The following is an 18960-nucleotide window of genomic DNA, read 5'->3' as shown; positions in this document are numbered from 1 at the left end:
AAGTACGATCTTTGTCCCCATGTGCAGTTGCAAACCGTAGTCTGGCTTTTTATTGGCGGTTTTGGAGCAGTCGCTTCTTCCTTGCTAATTGGCCTTTCAGGTTATGTCAATATAGGACTCGTTTTACTGTGGATATAGATACTTTTGTACCCGTTTCCTCCAGCATCTTCACAAGGTCCTTTGCTGTTGTTCTGGGATTGATTTGCACTTTTTGCACCAAAGTACATTCATCTCTAGGAGACAGAACACATCTCCTTCCTGAGTGGTATGACGGTTGCGTGGTCCCATGGTGTTTATACTTGCGTACTGTTGTTTGTACAGATGAACGTGGTACATTCAGGCATTTGGAAATTGCTCCCAAGGATGAAGCAGACTTGTGGAGGTCTACAATTTTTTTTCTGAGGTCTTGGCTGATTTCTTTGGATTTTCCAATGATATCAAGCAAAGAGGCACTGAGTTTGAAGGTAGGCCTTGAAATACATCCACATGTACACCTTCAATTGACTCAAATAATGTCAATTAGTCTATCAGAAGCTTCTAAAGCCATGACATCATTTTCTGGAATTTTCCAAGCTGTTTAAAGGCACAGTCAACTTAGTGTATGTAAACTTCTGACCCAATGCAATTGTGAGACAGTGAATTATAAGTGAAATAATCTGTCTGTAAACAATTGTTGGAGAAATTACTTGTGTCATGCACAAAGTAGATGTCCTAACCAACTTGCCAAAACTAGAGTTTGTTAACAAGAAATTTGTGAAGTGGTTGAAAAACGAGTTTTAATGACTCCAACTTAAGTGTATGTAAACTTCCCGACTTCAACTGTATACCCTTTTCACACTATTGCACCGGCCCAAACTGTGCTGTGCTGACTCTGACTTTCTTCCCACATTGTCCTTTCCAACACAGTTCTGGCCATTATGGTGGATGCGTAACCTGGGGCATGTTCAGGAGGACGCAACTTTCAGATAGAAAAAAGCTATGTAGAACAGTCATGTTTTTTCTACATGCCTCTCTGACATGTAGAATAAGGAATCACGCCGGCTCTATTTGTAGCATTTCTATCTGCAACGTTCAACAACGTTTGGCTACTGAATGTGGCAGCTCAGCTGTGCTTGGCTCAGTAGTGGGGTATTACAGTACACTCCTCAAATGTCCCTTCAGAAACAGCCTGTAAATGGAACCTCAATGGGACACCCCCCTCAGCTCCTCTCCCGTCTCCTGGGTTTGTTCCATTGAGGTTCCTATGTTTTATTGCTTTCAACGTGCACTTAGCTAAAATTCAGGCTGCCGTGTTAGCAGTTTCCATGGGAACCTTTTAAAGGCAAATGGAGGGTTTGGTTGAAACTAAAGAGAGTGGGGCCCTTTGGATGAGAAGCTGTAGCCTGCACTGTGAGGATGAAAGTTCCCATGTCAGAAGTCTTAGGATTTGAGAACAGATTTGTGGTGTATTTAACAGGGTGGATGTTAATGTCATCTCAATTCAGTCAATTCAGGAGGTGAATTGACATTTGAAAGCGTCCTCAGTAAAAACAATGGGCCATTTTTGTTGACTTGAATTAAAACGGGAATTGACCCCAAGCCAGTTGTACCACTCCCGTGGGGATGAGTGAGGTGAATCCTCTGTGTACCTCACAGAATCCTCACATTGCTTCCTCGTCCATGCCTTGCACTGAGAGGGAGTTCACTCATTTCAGGAAGGTTTCTATCTGTGTTTGTTTGTTCTCTACAGGTGAAGTATAAGACCAACCAGAACCAGGTGATCGAGGGATCTGTGGACCTGCCCAACCTACTACAGCTGAAACACGCTCTACACGCCAGCAAGCTGCAGAGCAACGTAATGTTTCCCTCTCCCTGATACAGATCAGAACGTCTAGTAACCCTCCTACAGAGCCGATGGATATGCACTATGCAGGCTTTTGATCCAGCCCGGCTCTAACATACACCTGTCCTCTGTCTATTCAGGTAGAGTACAAGAAGAAGTACGAGCAGTCTAAGGGACACTACCATATAGCACTGGACACCGCAGAACAGCTCCACCACAGGGAGAATGCGGTACTGCACAGCCAGGTGGGTATAGTAAGAGACTCCTCACGCTGTGGTCTATACTACCATGGGGTTTACTGAAACAATGTTTCAACGCTGAGGGTCAAAACATCTAAATGAGCCTGAGGTGGAACGGCGTGGATCTCCAGTATGATCTCCCGGATGTTTTTTTAAAAGATAACTGGCCTGTGTGGCTCTGTTGGATAAGCGGGGCCTTAGCAGCAAGGTTGTAGGTTCACCTCCTGCAGTGATCACATACACACACAAAAAATGTACTGTAAGGTACATACACTGCTCAAAAAAATAAAGGGAACACTTAAACAACACAATGTAACTCCAAGTCAATCACACTTCTGTGAAATCAAACTGTCCACTTAGGAAGCAACACTGATTGACAATAAATTTCACATGCTGTTGTGCAAATGGAATAGACAAAAGGTGGAAATTATATTATTATTATATGCACATTTGTGGCCTGCTGGAGGTCATTTTGCAGGGCGCTGGCAGTGCGCCTCCTTGCACAAAGGCGGAGGTAGCGGTCCTGCTGCTGGGTTGTTGCCCTCCTACGGCCTCCTCCACATCTCCTGATGTACTGGCCTGTCTCCTGGTAGCGCCTGCATGCTCTGGACACTACGCTGACAGACACAGCAAACCTTTTTGCCACAGTTCGCATTGATGTGCCATCCTGGATGAACTGCACTACCTGAGCCACTTGTGTGGGTTGTAGACTCCGTCTCATGCTACCACTAGAGTGAAAGCACCGCCAGCATTCAAACGTGACCAAAACATCGGCCAGGAAGCATAGGACCTGAGAAGTGGTCTGTGGTCACCATCTGCAGAATCACTCCTGTTTTGGGGGGTGTCTTGCTAATTGCCTATAATTTCCACCTTTTGTCTATTCCATTTGCACAACAGCATGTGAAATTTATTGTCAATCAGTGTTGCTTCCTAAGTGGACAGTTTGATTTCACAGAAGTGTGATTGACTTGGAGTTACATTGTGTTGTTTAAGTGTTCCCTTTATTTTTTTGAGCAGTGTATATTATAACTCCCACGCACGTTATCGATCGTCAATATGTCTGCCTCTTGTGGTTTAATGGATGTGCTTCCCTAACAGGTGAAATACAAGGAAGAGTATGAGAGAAACAAAGGCAAGTCCCAGATGGAGTTTGTGGACACACAGTCTTACAGAGTGTCCAAGGAGGCTCAGAAAATGCAAAGTGAGGTGGGTGACACACCTGCCTTTACTGTAATGATGTAACATGCTGAAGTGTGTGTGAGTGAGTGTGTGCGTGCGTGCGTGCGTGCGTGCGTGCGTGCGTGGTAATGACAGAAGGATGATGGCGTGCCTTTTTCTTCCCACTGACATCAGAGAGAGTACAGGAAAGAATATGATGGCCACATCCGGGGCAAGGCCCTAGTGGACGTTGACCTGACCCCTGGATACCTGACTGCCCGTCATGCCAGCAACATCCTGAGTGAGGTCTGTGCCAACATAGCCCTCTATGATATTTTAAAGGGATACTTCATTTCAAAATCAAATGTCTCTATACTTCAAATGTGGTCTTAAGTCTATGGTCCATTTTGCCATCTGCTGATATGCACCATCTACACATACATTCAGTTAGAATTGAAAAACATTTGCTTGATTGGGAATGTCCATTCTAGTAATGATATTTATATGGCTGGTGCCTACAGAAGGAGTACAGGAGGGAAGGACTGGAGGTGAAGGGGAGGGGGCTCTCAGGGCTGGGATTGGAGGACACACCAGACCTCATACGGGCTAAAAACGCCAGCCACATCCTCAATGAGGTACAGTTTTGCTTCTATACTCATCTTTCACTTTCACAGTTTTTTTTACTTCTTGGAATTCTCACACACACACTTTTGTGATACACAATATCACACCATCATTACATTATGTGAGAATTAAGCAGTGTTGAATCTTTTCCCTCTAGAAAGAGTACCGCAAGGACCTGCAGAATGACATCATGGGTAAAGGCATGGAGATCAGCGGTGACGTGTTGGAGATGCAGAGGGCCAAGAAGGCCACAGAGTTAACCAGCCAGGTAGGGCACCACTCATACCACTAGTTAACCAGCCAGGTAGGGCCCAACCCAGACCACTAGTTAACCAGCCAGGTAGGGCCCAACCCAGACCACTAGTTAACCAGCCAGGTAGAGCCCAACCCATACCACTAGTTAACCAGCCAGGTAGGGCCCAACCCATACCACTAGTTAACCAACCAGGTAGGGCCCAACCCATACCACTAGTTAACCAGCCAGGTAGGGCCCAACCCATACCACTAGTTAACCAGCCAGGTAGGGCCCAACCCATACCACTAGTTAACCAGCCAGGTAGGGCCCAACCCATACCACTAGTTAACCAGCCAGGTAGGGCCCAACCCATACCACTAGTTAACCAGCCAGGTAGGGTCCAACCCATACCACTAGTTAACCAGCCAGGTAGGGCCCAACCCATACCACTAGTTAACCAGCCAGGTAGGGCCCAACCCATACCACTAGTTAACCAGCCAGGTAGGGCCCAACCCATACCACTAGTTAACCAGCCAGGTAGGGCCCAACCCATACCGCTAGTTAACCAGCCAGGTAGGGCCCAACCCATACCACTAGTTAACCAGCCAGGTAGGGACCAACCCATACCACTAGTTAACCAGCTAGGTAGGGCCCAACCCATACCACTAGTTAACCAGCCAGGTAGGGCCCAACCCATACCACTAGTTAACCAGCCAGGTAGGGCCCAACCCATACCACTAGTTAACCAGCCAGGTAGGGCCCAACCCATACCACTAGTTAACCAGCCAGGTAGGGCCCAACCCATACCACTAGTTAACCAGCCAGGTAGGGCCCAACCCATACCACTAGTTAACCAGCTAGGTAGGACACCACTCATACCGCTAGTTAACCAGCCAGGTAGGGCCCAACCCATACCGCTAGTTAACCAGCCAGGTAGGGCCCAACCCATACCATTAGTTAACCAGCCAGGTAGGGCCCAACCCATACCACTAGTTAACCAGCCAGGTAGGGCCCAACCCATACCACTAGTTAACCAGCCAGGTAGGGCCCAACCCATACCACTAGTTAACCAGCCAGGTAGGGCCCAACCCATACCACTAGTTAACCAGACAGGTAGGACCCAACCCATACCACTAGTTAACCAGCTAGGTAGGGCACCACTCATACCACTAGTTAACCAGACAGGTAGGACCCAACCCATACCACTAGTTAACCAGCTAAGTAGCGCACCACTCATACCACTAGTTAACCAGCCAGGTAGGGTCCAACCCATACCACTAGTTAACCAGCCAGGTAGGGCCCAACCCATACCACTAGTTAACCAGCCAGGTAGGGCCCAACCCATACCACTAGTTAACCAGCCAGGTAGGGCCCAACCCATACCACTAGTTAACCAGCCAGGTAGGACACCACTCATACCACTAGTTAACCAGCCAGGTAGGGCCCAACCCATACCACTAGTTAACCAGCCAGGTAGGGCCCAACCCATACCGCTAGTTAACTAGCCAGGTAGGGCCCAACCCATACCGCTAGTTAACCAGCCAGGTAGGGCCCAACCCATACCGCTAGTTAACCAGCCAGGTAGGGCCCAACCCATACCGCTAGTTAACCAGCCAGGTAGGGCCCAACCCATACCGCTAGTTAACCAGCCAGGTAGGGCACCACTCATACCACTAGTTAACCAGCCAGGTAGGGCCCAACCCATACCACTAGTTAACCAGCCAGGTAGGGCCCAACCCATACCACTAGTTAACCAGCCAGGTAGGGCCCAACCCATACCGCTAGTTAACCAGCCAGGTAGGGCCCAACCCATACCACTAGTTAACCAGCCAGGTAGGGCCCAACCCATACCACTAGTTAACCAGCCAGGTAGGACCCAACCCATACCGCTAGTTAACCAGCCAGGTAGGGCCCAACCCATACCGCTAGTTAACCAGCCAGGTAGGGCCCAACCCATACCACTAGTTAACCAGCCAGGTAGGGCCCAACCCATACCACTAGTTAACCAGCCAGGTAGGGCCCAACCCATACCACTAGTTAACCAGCCAGGTAGGGCCCAACCCATACCACTAGTTAACCAGCCAGGTAGGGCACCACTCATACCACTAGTTAACCAGCCAGGTAGGGCCCAACCCATACCACTAGTTAACCAGCCAGGTAGGGCCCAACCCATACCACTAGTGAACCAGCCAGGTAGGGCCCAACCCATACCACTAGTTAACCAGCCAGGTAGGGCCCAACCCATACCACTAGTTAACCAGCCAGGTAGGACCCAACCCATACCGCTAGTTAACCAGCCAGGTAGGGCCCAACCCATACCGCTAGTTAACCAGCCAGGTAGGGCCCAACCCATACCACTAGTTAACCAGCCAGGTAGGGCACCACTCATACCACTAGTTAACCAGCCAGGTAGGGCCCAACCCATACCACTAGTTAGGCCCAGCTCCATTTCTCTACCTAGCCCCTACAACTTTGTTCTGCACAGGTAAAAGCATGGAAGCTCTGCTTAGTCTTAATAGGAGTCCAGGTAGTGCCATCATCATATTGCATACAACTATCCAAAGCCTTTGGTATATGTAGACCCTAGGAGGCTGGTGGGGTGAGTTACAGGAGGATGGGCTCATGGTAATGACTGGAATGCTATAAATGGAATGGCATCAAACACATGGAAACCACGTGTTTGACCCCGTTCCATTAATTCCTTTACAGCCTTTACAATGAACCTCTCCTCCAATAACTGCTCCCACCAGCCTCTTCTGAACTAGAAAGGAGAGACCAAAGGGTTAGAGGCTGAAATGGAACCAGTCACATTTGTCATATTTTAAATTCTCAATATTTCAAATGTGACGCAGCAGTAACACATCTGCTTTGTGGCAATTTTTTCCATCTGAGAACACCTGCTCTCTTTTACAGACCTGCCCACAGTAATACTAATCAGCTCCACAGTCATTATAATCAGGTAAAATAACAGGCAGCAGATGGACCTGTCCAGCCTCAGGGCTCCATTACATAACCGCAACACACACAGACAACGTATGGTCCTCCCTCATCACTTATAGATGGGCCTAAGCATCGCCGGTCTGCATCGCTGTCTTATGAAACCACCTCATAAAACATTCATTTTAGAGACTATATTGTGTCTATTTAGTTTCACTCTAAAACAAAACCTTAATTTGAGACCTTGATCGTGTTCATTGGGGCACACAGTAGCAAAACCTCATGCAACAGGAAATGAAAACCAGTGTTTCTGTCATGATGCTTTTAATATCCTGTTGTTGCTAAGCTAACCTAAGTCTGTTAGTGTACTGTAAGTGTTAGTCTGTGTTTGACTTTTTCAGACCTCCTACAAGCAGACAGCCCAGCTGAGGGAGAGCTCGTACGGTACAGTGACAGACACACCAGAACTACTGCATGCCGCCTACATGAAAGATATCTACAGTCAGGTAGGGCTACCTCTCAGTACTGCATGCCACCATGAGTAGCCCTTTATGTTACACTAATGAATGGGGTATGTGCTTTAATGGAGTGACAATCTCTCGGCTTTATGCAGAAGAAGTACAAGGATGAAGCAGAGACGCTGAAGGGTTCGTATGGGTTCGACACCCCCGAGATGGAGAGAGTGAAGAACAACCAGAGGAACATCAGCTCAGTGAGGGACACAGTACACACACACACACACACACACACACACACACACACACACACACACACACACACACACACACACACAGTACACACACACACACACACACACACACACACACACACACACACACACACACACACACACACACAACACACACACACACACACACACACACACACACACTTTTATAACATGCAGTATTATCTGTCCACACAGTTGCCCTTTTGCTCTAAACCTCCAGTGTCAGTACGCTTGGGACTCAAAGCTCCACAGAAGCCTGATGTCTTCTGTCACCGACACGCCAGAAATCATCCTCGCCAGAGAGAACACAAAGAAAATCAGTGATGTAAGATGCAATCCTTTGTTCTACACAACCATGTAAAGTACATATAGTCCTTGGACCTTATGAACTACAGTATGTTGCTGTAGGTTAGACTGTACCTAGATCTGTACCTAGATCTGTTCCTAGATCTGTTCCTAGATCTAAACCTAGATCTGTATCTAGAGCTGAACCTAGATCTGAACCTAGATCTGTATCTAGATCTGTATCTAGATCTGAACCTAGCTCTATTATGTACTTGGCTTTCTTATTTTAACAAGGTCTTCAATATTATGATGAGTGTTGATGGGAATTATTTTTATGACATTTGTACGGTGAGCAAGTTAACAGTGCCGCTGTAAGATTGTATGACGGCTCTGTTCCATGTCCAGGTGAAATACAGAGAGGGGGTGGGGAGCGGGACGGCAGTCATGGAAACCCTTGACACGGAGAGGGTCTGCAGGAACCAGCAGAACATCAGCTCGGTGAGAACCTTGTCTGACTTTTGACCTCACAGGAAGGGCTTGTTTTGAAAACTGGTTTCATCTGGTTTTGTTTGGGTTTTCTACAGCTTCATTGCTGCAAACTACAAATGACAAACAGCAGACACACTGAACAACCATTTAGTTACTGATACAATGCCTACCATTGAATTTGCTCCTGGCATTACATTTAAACTCCTCAAAAGATAAAGGCCCTTGGTTTGTTATTGAACACTATTTTGGTCTGAAACTCTGTCCTGTCCCGCCTGACACAGACAGCCTTTCACACTGGCCCTGGTCTAGTCTAAGTCATTACAGCCATTAGTGGACCTTGCTGAACAATCCCCCATTGAGGGAGCAGAGCAGACGGGAGGGACACAGGGCCCCAGCCAGGCAGCCCAGGACCTCTGGAGCCATGACAACTGAACCGGGACACTGTTTTCACCCAGCTGCCAATCACTAATGATACCCAGGAGGCAAAATCTGGCATGGGACGTCATAATAATGTAATATTTTGGTTGTAGAGACAACTCTGACTTGTGAATGTTCTTTAAATGTTGTGTGAATGTCGTGTGACCACAGGTGAAGTATAAAAAGCAGCTGCAGGCCACCAGTGTGGGAGTCACCCCAGAGTTGGAGAGAGTCCGTCAGAACCAGGAGAACATCAGCTCGGCAAGTCACATAGGATGCACCTGAAATGACAACCTATCAGGGGAGGCTGCTGAGGGGAGGATGGCTCATAATAATGACTGAAACGGAGCAAATGGAATGACGTCAAACCATTCCACAAATTCCAATCCAGTCATTACCACCAACCCATTCTCCCCGATTAAGGTGCCACTGATTCTGGTCAGATGAGCTTTCATATCAGGGGCATCAAACTCATTTTGGCCCGTGGGCCGCATCAGGTCTTCACCGAGGTCTGTGGGGCCACACTTAAAATCGGTCAGTAACCTCCTGTGCAACATGTATATGGGCTCTGACTGCAAGCAGTGCCCTATGTCGTGGAAATGGCACTACGTTAGAGATTCAACCAAACCCAGGTGGAAGTGTGCTGGTGAGGATGACCATGCTTATCTTTTGTGTGTTCCAGGTGAAGTACCAGCGCGGGATGAAAGAGATGAAGGGCCGGTCCTGCAACGAGTTGGACACGCCCGAACTAAGGCGTGTCAGGAAGTCCCAGAACGATATCTCCATGGTAGAGCTCAGGTTACCATGGCGGTTGCGCAGACCATGGAGCGAGTTAACACGTGTCAAGCACACTGCGGATGGGACTGCTGCACTTTTAACCCACAGAGCTAAAGAGTTAACAGCATGGCTGTTACCATTCATGAGGGAGGCCTAATGAGCGTGTGTTTGTGAGCGTGTCTGTGAGTGTGTGTTTTACTAATAAAAATATTTTTACATGGTTGCTTGTGTGGAGTTTTTTTGCATACTGACCAAGATGCACCCTTTTCTGTCTGACCAAAATGCACACTGTGTGTGTGTGTGTGTGTGTGTGCGTGCGTGCGTGCGTGCGTGCGTGCGTGCGTGCGTGCGTGCGTGCGTGCGTGCGCATCGGCACATGTGTTTTTGTGCATTTGACAGACGATTTGCCTGGTGTGACACGATTTCACAAATGTGTTAATGTACATCAATAATGTTCCTCTCATTAAGCTGCCACATAAAACTCTGACTTGTTATCGTGAAGCTGAAAATGTGCCACCCATATTTGCTTTGACAGGCGAAATATCACGAGGACTTTGAGCGGACTAGGGGCCGAGGCTGCACCCCAGTGATGGAGGACCAAAGTATGGAGAGAATGCACCACCGGAACAAGCTGATGATGAGCGAGGCAGCCTACAAGGGAGTGCACCCACAGGTGGTGGAGATGGACAGGAGACCCGGCGGCATCATCGTAGGTGAGCAGCACACAAAATGGCAGGCACCACACGTCCTCAAAAAGGATTTGACCTTAAAGTCAGGGAAATTAATTAATCTAATCTTTGAAGAGTCAGGGGAAATTGTGATGTCCTTTGAACAAAGTTTTTCAATTACATGTGCTGTCTAGTGTCTAGCAATTAGAGGTTGTTTAGTGTCAGTGACAAAATGAATCCAAGCCCAGATGTGTCCACGTTACATTTGTGGAAACAGAAAAGATCCATTGTGACAAGTTTCTCACTCTGCAGACGGAAGCTCCACATTGGACTCTACTCACCTGGCCCGAAACTGTATGTGTTTACTCTCTGTAATCTACATGACTTAAGCTGTGGATTTCTGTTTTCCGTTACTTTGTATTCCTGTGTTCTTCCTGTGTTCTTCCTGTCTTTTCTCTGTAAGTCTAAATGACTCTTTCCTGACCTTTCCCATGTCAAAGACCTTAAGGTGTGGCGGACGGACCCAGGCTCCATCTTTGACTTTGACCCTGTGGAGGATAACATTCAGTCTAAAAGTCTTCACAGACTGTCTGGTACTACAAAACCCTACAACATGCTTTCATCTCCCTCCACACTTTCCTGTATCCTCCTCCTGCTCCACTCATCTCTTCTACATTCTACATTCCTTACGTTCTCTGTTTATTTTCTTTCCATTGCCTCGCTCTGTTATTTTCCTCACTGTTGTTTTTCCTACTGTCTCTGTTGCCCTCTTGTGGCTGTGCATCAGAGCGTGTAAGCCGCCTCACCCGGCAGCAATCTCAGCAGTCGGTGCACTCGCAGGCCCAGTCAGTGAGTTCACTGGCCTCTGCCTCTGACCTGTGGGACAAAAGCCTGTCTGTCTGCAGCAGCAGCTCTGCACTGCAGTCCCAGGACAGAGGTAGTCAGAGCTCAGTCAGAAAAATGTAAACATATAGACACTTAGAAATTAGATTTTGGAAATATTAGGTCATACAGATGCTTGGACTTGTGAGTCAACACACCAATAACAAGCACGTGCGTACACACACACACATACATACACACACACACACATACGGTGGAAGGAGTAGACATCATTCATTCACCCATTGACTATCAGTGTGACTCCTGATTCCCCTCTTACCTAACTCCTCTCCCAGCACGTGTCTGACCAACAGAATGCCTCCCTCGCCCTTCACTATACAACCTGACCAACAGCCCACTGACATGAGGTACACAGGAGTCCCTAATCCAATGCTTGAAAGCCTCCTAGGGTTTTGATGATGGTTGTGATGTTTAACTGTCTTAATTCTAACTCTCTCACAGTTTTCTTCCCTGCCCACAGACATACTTAACAGTCAATAACTATTTGATTGATTTGCAGGTCAACTGGGGATGGCATGGTTCCGTTTAGATTTCTTTGTGATGTTCTAACAATCACCTAGTATGCGCAGTGTGACTCAAAGGAGATGGTATTCCTGCTCAAAAAAATCTGTTTTGAGCACTAAATGAAAGGTCTCAAAATGTTGTTATCAAGGTCTGTCTTCCTGTCTGTCTTTGACTACAAGCTCCTGTGCTACCTGGGGCGTACCATCAGAGTGCTCAGCAGCAGCAGCATGGGTATGGCTACATGCACCAGACCAGCATGTCCTCTGTGAGGTCTGTGCAGTCCCCTCCATCTGTCACCATGGTGAGTTCCAATGCAAGCGGTCTATTATTGTCGTTTTTTAAAATTCCTACAGGATCTTATTTGTATGCCATGGTCAATTCAATTAGGAAATTATCCAAAATATGCCAGTAAAATATTTGTTAACAAAAAAGAAACCAAAAAATATTCACACAGTCAACTACTTGTGTGCCGTGATATTTATGTTGTACTATTAACATTGTAGACACAAACCCACATGATTAACATTGTTCCCACTCCTCCCGTTCAGAGAGTGTACCGGGCGCTGTACGACTACTCAGCGCAGGACCACGACGAGGTGTCCTTCCGCGACGGTGACGTCATCGTCAACGCTCAGCCCATCGACGAGGGCTGGATGTACGGCACCGTGCAGAGGACCGGCAAATCAGGCATGCTCCCCGCCAACTACGTGGAGTGCTTCAACTAAGGGATCCATCTCAATAGTCTTCAAGTGGTTTTCTTTCCTCTCCCCTTGTCTCCTCTCCTCCATCTGCACTGATTGAATAGGTGGAAGGGATAAGGTGGATTGGATGCCTACTGGGAAATTGACTTTCACCAGTCCAGTTCTTTTCATGTCAGTACAGATGAAGGAGAGGAGATGAGGAAAGGAGGCTACTCTAGATTATTGAGATGCACCCAAGGGCTAGCCTTACCATGGTGTAGGCAGAGTCCATTCCGCAAGTGTCTGTTTTAAGCTTGGTCCTGGAGAGCTGCATCAGTAAGATACATTAATTGAATGGAGTTGTTCAATTTGCCTTGTCTAGACTACAGGCACAAACTATCATAGCCACACTGTCCTCTGAAAATTATGTGTTAAAGTAATCATGTAATACGTTTTGCTTTTGGTTTCACTTAAGGCATTGGTGGCTTGCCCCACGTGATCAGAGTTCATGAAAATTGTTTATATAATTCAATCAGAGAATTGCAACCCTCAAATAGACAACATTAGCAGACAAAAATACATATTCAATGGAATGCTGTCGAAAACATGTTTCACACAATAGAAAGTACATTTGAATTTGGTTAGGCAGTGCAGTTTCTTTTAGTTTCACACAGTTAACAGTGTTGTGTTGACTTCATGATCCCAAAAGTGCAGTTTTGCAGCACAAGAACAGTAATGTGTTCGACTTATCTTGGAAAAGTGCTTAGCGGGTTTGCTTGAATAGAGCCCAACACAGTCCTCCAGGACCAGAATGGGGCCTTCTTATACTCCTTTGTATTTCATTTCTATTATTATGTTTCGCATTTAGACATCCACACTAACTGTGTTTTATGTACAAAGGAGGGAAGGGGAGAGGGAGTTGAGGAGAAATCTATGTTTCAATAATATCCTGACAGTGATTGCCAGAAAGTTAGCTGTTTAGCTTTTGTTATCTCATTAACACGTTGCTTCGTACTGTTTCTGTCTGATGACATAAGGGTTTGGTTTAAACCAGCTCCACAAGTAAATATAGTTGATACAATCTATAGTCAACGAGTCACACAATCTCACCTCTTTCTGTGATTTTAGTGGATTATCTACATCTCATATACCAGTTAGGCCTCACACAGGCTTTGATTAGATTATGTCCACATAATGTAGAGCTAACTGGCAACATGGTTGTTATATTTTGCTATGTACACAGTTTCAAATAACACCCAAGAATGGTGTATGAAGTTGGATTGCAATCTTGACATTTCTGAACTATTGTGAACAGTATTGTGATGATCCTATTTTACTCTTCAGGATTGTAGACACTAATGACAGTACATGTATTGGTGCATGTTATAAATAGTTTATACTGTAATATCTTGAGGGGTGCAAAGATTATTGAATACTAGGCCTACTAAGGCCATTCAATGACATGGTTTCTGGATACATGGTAGGTGGGGATCTCTTTAACATGTTATTGTAGATTACATGTTATCATGGAATGTGGTAGCTAATAAACAGAAATGGCTAAGTTATAAAATGGTAATATTTATTGGCCTTGAAGAGAAAATAATGGGACAGCAAGAAACATCATAGATTTTTTTTGTCCAGTGGTTTATTGCTTCGAGTAGTTCCGTTTTGAAATGTCTCTGTAAAAGAAAATGTTTTACTCAGTTTGTACACCATCACTGAGTTTTAGTGAGATGCCACTTTTTCCTGAGTTAACCATTTGTTTTATTTTTTTGTCATTAGCTGCAGTGTCACGTGTGAAAAATAAAAACGCTTTGTCAACAATGATTTTGTATTTGGCTAATTCAAACACCCTTTGAAATTTGTTACAAAGGATTATACATGGTCAGTGCATAAATGTACAATATTAATGTATTGACAAGACCACCATTTGTCTAAGGTTATTGAGCTTGTATGTTAGTAATAGCATGACTTATTCAATCAAATCAAATCAAATTTATTTATATAGCCCTTCGTACATCAGCTGATATCTCAAAGTGCTGTACAGAAACCCAGCCTAAAACCCCAAACAGCAAGCAATGCAGGTGTAGAAGCACGGTGGCTAGGAAAAACTCCCTAGAAAGGCCAAAACCTAGGAAGAAACCTAGAGAGGAACCAGGCTATGAGGGGTGGCCAGTCCTCTTCTGGCTGTGCCGGGTGGAGATTATAACAGAACATGGCCAAGATGTTCAAATGTTCATAAATGACCAGCATGGTCAAATAATAATAATCACTGTAGTTGTCGAGGGTGCAGCAAGTCAGCACCTCAGGAGTAAATGTCAGTTGGCTTTTCATAGCCGATCATTAAGAGTATCTCTACCGCTCCTGCGGTCTCTAGAGAGTTGAAAACAACAGGTCTGGGACAGGTAGCACATCCGGTGAACAGGTCAGGGTTCCATAGCCACAGGCAGAACAGTTGAAACTGGAGCAGCAGCATGGCCAGGTGGACTGGGGACAGCAAGGAGCTTTTTTTAAATTAAAAAGCTTATTATATTCGCTCGTAAGGCTACACACCCTTTGCACTTCATATTTTGCTGCCTTAAGGTTAAATCTATAAAGGGAAAACATTTGATTTTATTTCCTACCGATCTACACAACCTACTACACATTTTTAAAGTGAAAGAACAATTATAACATTTTCCAAATGAATGTCTTGATTGTGTATGTCTTCACAGCCCAGAGTTGGAAGCACCTTTGGCAGCCATTAGTTGTGAATAATTTTGAATAAGATTCTACGAACTTTGCACAACGCTTAGGGCAACGTACACTGAGTGTACAAAACATTAGCAACATGACATAGACTGACCAGGTGAATCCAGGTAAAAGCTATGATTCCTTATTGATATCACTTGTTAAATCCACTTCAACCATTGTAGATGAAGTGGAGGAGAAAGAAGGATTTTTAAGCCTTGAGACAGTTGAGACATGAATTGTGTATGTGTGCTATTCAGAGCATGATTGGGCTAGACAAAAGATTTAAGTGCATTTGAACGAGGTATGGTAGTAAGTGACAGACACACCGGTTTGAGTGTGTCAAGAACTGCGACGCTGCTGGAATTTTCACGCTCAACAGCTTGAGCGTGATATATCCCACCCACTGCGCACAGACGTCAATTCAAAATCAAATCAAACTTTGTCACATGCGCCGAATACAACAGGTGTAGACCTTACTGTGAAATGCTTACTTACAAGCCCTTAACCAACAGTGCCACTCAAGAAGAGTTAAGAAAATATTTACCTGAATAATAAAAAGTAAAAAACAATAAAAACGAATATATACTGAGTCAGTGTGCAGGGATACAGGTTAGTTGAGGTAATTTGTACATGTAGGTAGGGGTGAAGTGACTATGCATAGATAATAAACAGCGAGTAGCAGCAGTGTACAAAACAAATGGAGGGTTTTCTGGGCTTTCCTCTGACACCGCCTATTATATAGGTCCTGGATGGCATAAAGCTTGGTCCCAGTGATGTACTTGGCCACACGCACTACCTTCTGTTGTGCCTTACGGTCAGATGCCGAGCAGTTGCCATACCAGGCGGTGATGCAACCGGTCAGGATGCTCTCGATGGTGCAGCTGTAGAACTTTTTGAGGATCTGTGGACCTATGCCAAATCTTTTCAGTCTCCTGAGGGGGAAAAGGTTTTGTCCTGCCCTCTTCACGACTGTCTTGGTGTATTTGGACCATGATAGTTTGTTGGTGATGTGAACACCAAGGAATTTGAAACTCTCGACGCACTCCACTACAGCCCCCGTCGATGTTAATGGGGGCCTGTTCGGCCCGCCTTTTCCTGTAGTCCACGATCAGCTCCTTTGTCTTACTCACATTGAGGGAGAAGTTGTTGTCCTGGCACCACACTGCCAGTTCCCTGACCTCCTCCCTATAGGCTGTTGTCGGTGATCAGGCCTACCACTGTTGTGACGTCAGCAAATTTAATGATTGTGTTGGAGTCGTGTTTGTCCAGGATCCAGTTACAGTGGGAGGTATTTAGTCCCAGGGTCCTTAGCTTCGTGATGAGTTTTGTGTGCACTATGGTGTTGAACATTGAGCTGTAGTCAATGAACAGCATTCTCACATAGGTGTTCCTTTTGTCCAGGTGGGAAAGGGCAGTGTGGAGTGCGATTGAGATTGCATCATCCGTGGATCTGTTGGGGTGGTATGCGAATTGGAGTGGGTCTAGGGTATCCGGGAGGATGCTGTTGATGTGAGCCATGACCAGCCTTTCAAAGCACTTCATGGCTACCGACATGAGTGCTACGGGGCGGTAATCATTTAGGCAGGTTACCTTCGCTTCCTAGGGCACAGGGACTATGGTGGTCTGCTTGAAACATGTAGATATTACAGACTCAGGCTTGTAATTATTCCACAAAATACCTTTATGTGGGGAAGAATTGTGCAGTAAACATATTTTCTAGGCCATTAAAGCTTGTTGGTGACACCTAGCCAATTTAGCGGGTAATCTTTCAGGATATAATTACATTTCAGTAAAAATTGAAGACCTCCCAACTTATTAAACACATTATTTGGAATGAAATACCAAATTGATTCAGTATTGACTAAACATCTTTTCATCCAATTGATCTGGAAAGTAGTATTTATGTCAGACCTATTTACTTCCAGACCTCCTTCAGATCTTTTATTAGAGGACTGACTTTTTTAGTTTGTGAGACTTATTTTTTCCAGATGAAGTCAAGGTAGAGGGATTTACAAATTAAGATAATGAGGGGTGGACAGAAGCACTCTCCCAAGTATAGAAAGATCCCTTTGTAGCCAATTATTAAATACATTCCTGGTTTTCTTAATTTTAGGAGAGAAATTCATATGTTGTTTGACTAGGTATTTTTGACAGATGTATTCCTAAATATTTAACACAGTCCTTTACAGGAATATTTTATATTTCTTTGTCATCAGTCATACGATTTCACATTTAGAAACATTCAGTTTTAATCCTGATGCAATAGAGAATGCAGTGATAGCATTAAGGGCGACCTGGTCTTTGTCTCTTAAAAAAAGAGTAGTATCATCAGCCAGTTGGGAAATTTGTATTTCTTTGTTAAAAATGGCTAAGCCATGCAGATTTGCATTATTCAGAATATCAAGAGAGAAGTTCCACAGCCAAAATGAATAACATGCCGAAATTGGGCATTCCTGTCATACACTTCTGTTGATACTGAATCTTTTGGATGTATTAAGGTTTAGTGACACAGAACTATTTACATCTTTGTAAAACATGCAAATTACTTTGATAAAATGTTCACCGAAACCAAAAAGTTTAAGAGACCGAAAGAGAAATGAATGTTCAATTGTGTCAAAGGCTTTACAGAAGTAAAAAAATAAGACAACCGCATCTGAGTCAATTGCATCTGAATAATGGTCCAAGACTGAACGAATGTTAGACCTTATGTGATGGCCCTTCATAAATCCTGTTTGAGTCTCATTTATAATGGCATCTATTCCTTTCTTTAATCTTTTGGCATAAACCAGAGCAATCAATTTGTAATCAATATTTAATAAAGTAATTGGTCTCCAATTGTCAATGACAGAAGAGTCTTTATTAGGCTTCGGAATCAGTGAAATAAGGACCTGTTTCATAGTGGAAATCATTTCACAATTTTCAATGAAATCTTGAAACATATTAAAAATAGGGTCTTCTAGTAACTCCCAAAACTGTCTATAGAATTCAACTGACAGGCCATCAGGGCCAGGTGATTTCCCATTTGTCATTGAATTCAGAGCCTCTCTAATTTCTTCAATAGACACAGGTGAATCGCAAACTGAGTGGAAATCCTCCTCAATTACAGGGACATAATTCTGAATGTGGCAAATGTAGCGTTCACAACCATCTTCCTGAAATTGTGAGTTGTAAAGGTTTTCATAAAAGGAATTGACAAATGTTGATATTGTAATGGGATCTTTGCATAACACGTCATTCATTTTGAGTACAGTTATAGATTTTCTTTTGTAGTTTCTCTTTCAAGTGCAAAAAAATGATGAGTGTTTCTTTACTTCTCTTCAATCCATTTTGCTCTTGATCTTTGCCAGATCTGTGTAAAGCTGTTCTAATTCTAGTAAAGATATAAATACAGACTCTTCTTCTTGAGATAGATGATCTTTTCTTTAGAAAACTGTCAAGCTTTCTCATCAACTATTTTTCTCTAAGGTTCTTTAGGTGCATCAGCTCTTTGACACGTTTAACGGCTACTCAAATCCCATCTACTTCCATGACCCAAGTCTTTTCTTGCAAAAATATCTTTCTCATGTTTCCAATGAGAATAGGATCTTTAAGATCTGTGTTGTTTAATATCCAATATCATCGAGTACCTTTAGATTTTTTAGCAGCTTGTAAATTCAGGGAAATACAATTATGACCAGCCCGGATTCTTATCTCCTCCTTCTCTAATGTCTCTGACGGAGCATGTATATTTTGAATCTAGCACGTTACCCGGATGTGGAC

The 18960-nt window shown here is 44.6% G+C and overlaps 1 protein-coding gene across 6 annotated transcripts in view; it reads left to right on the top strand.

Moving 5' to 3' along the window:
• The window catches only part of LOC129859150 (nebulin-like), a 67421-nt gene extending 53129 nt beyond the window's left edge, over positions 1–14292 (top strand). For 3 of the 6 annotated variants that reach the window (XM_055928554.1, XM_055928552.1, XM_055928556.1), the window contains 18 exons: positions 1730–1834; positions 1963–2067; positions 3160–3267; positions 3415–3525; positions 3741–3854; positions 4001–4111; positions 7417–7521; positions 7629–7727; positions 7966–8070; positions 8436–8528; positions 9108–9197; positions 9619–9723; positions 10249–10426; positions 10694–10735; positions 10882–10974; positions 11169–11318; positions 11968–12089; positions 12337–14292. In XM_055928554.1, the coding sequence (XP_055784529.1) occupies positions 1730–1834; positions 1963–2067; positions 3160–3267; positions 3415–3525; positions 3741–3854; positions 4001–4111; positions 7417–7521; positions 7629–7727; positions 7966–8070; positions 8436–8528; positions 9108–9197; positions 9619–9723; positions 10249–10426; positions 10694–10735; positions 10882–10974; positions 11169–11318; positions 11968–12089; positions 12337–12513 (2013 nt within the window). In that variant the 3' untranslated portion in view covers positions 12514–14292. Of the gene's footprint in view, positions 1–1729; positions 1835–1962; positions 2068–3159; positions 3268–3414; positions 3526–3740; positions 3855–4000; positions 4112–7416; positions 7522–7628; positions 7728–7965; positions 8071–8435; positions 8529–9107; positions 9198–9618; positions 9724–10248; positions 10427–10693; positions 10736–10881; positions 10975–11168; positions 11319–11967; positions 12090–12336 lie in introns of those variants that run through there. The other 3 variants (XM_055928555.1, XM_055928557.1, XM_055928558.1) reach the window with 3 other exon arrangements.
• The last annotated feature ends 4668 nt before the right edge of the window (positions 14293–18960 follow it).

The sequence above is a fragment of the Salvelinus fontinalis genome, chromosome 7 (assembly GCF_029448725.1).
Source record: "Salvelinus fontinalis isolate EN_2023a chromosome 7, ASM2944872v1, whole genome shotgun sequence".
In the NCBI taxonomy this organism is placed as follows: Eukaryota; Metazoa; Chordata; class Actinopteri; order Salmoniformes; family Salmonidae; genus Salvelinus; species Salvelinus fontinalis.
The sequence above is the reverse complement of the archived record's forward strand: the minus strand, read 5'-3'. Positions and strand labels throughout refer to the sequence as shown.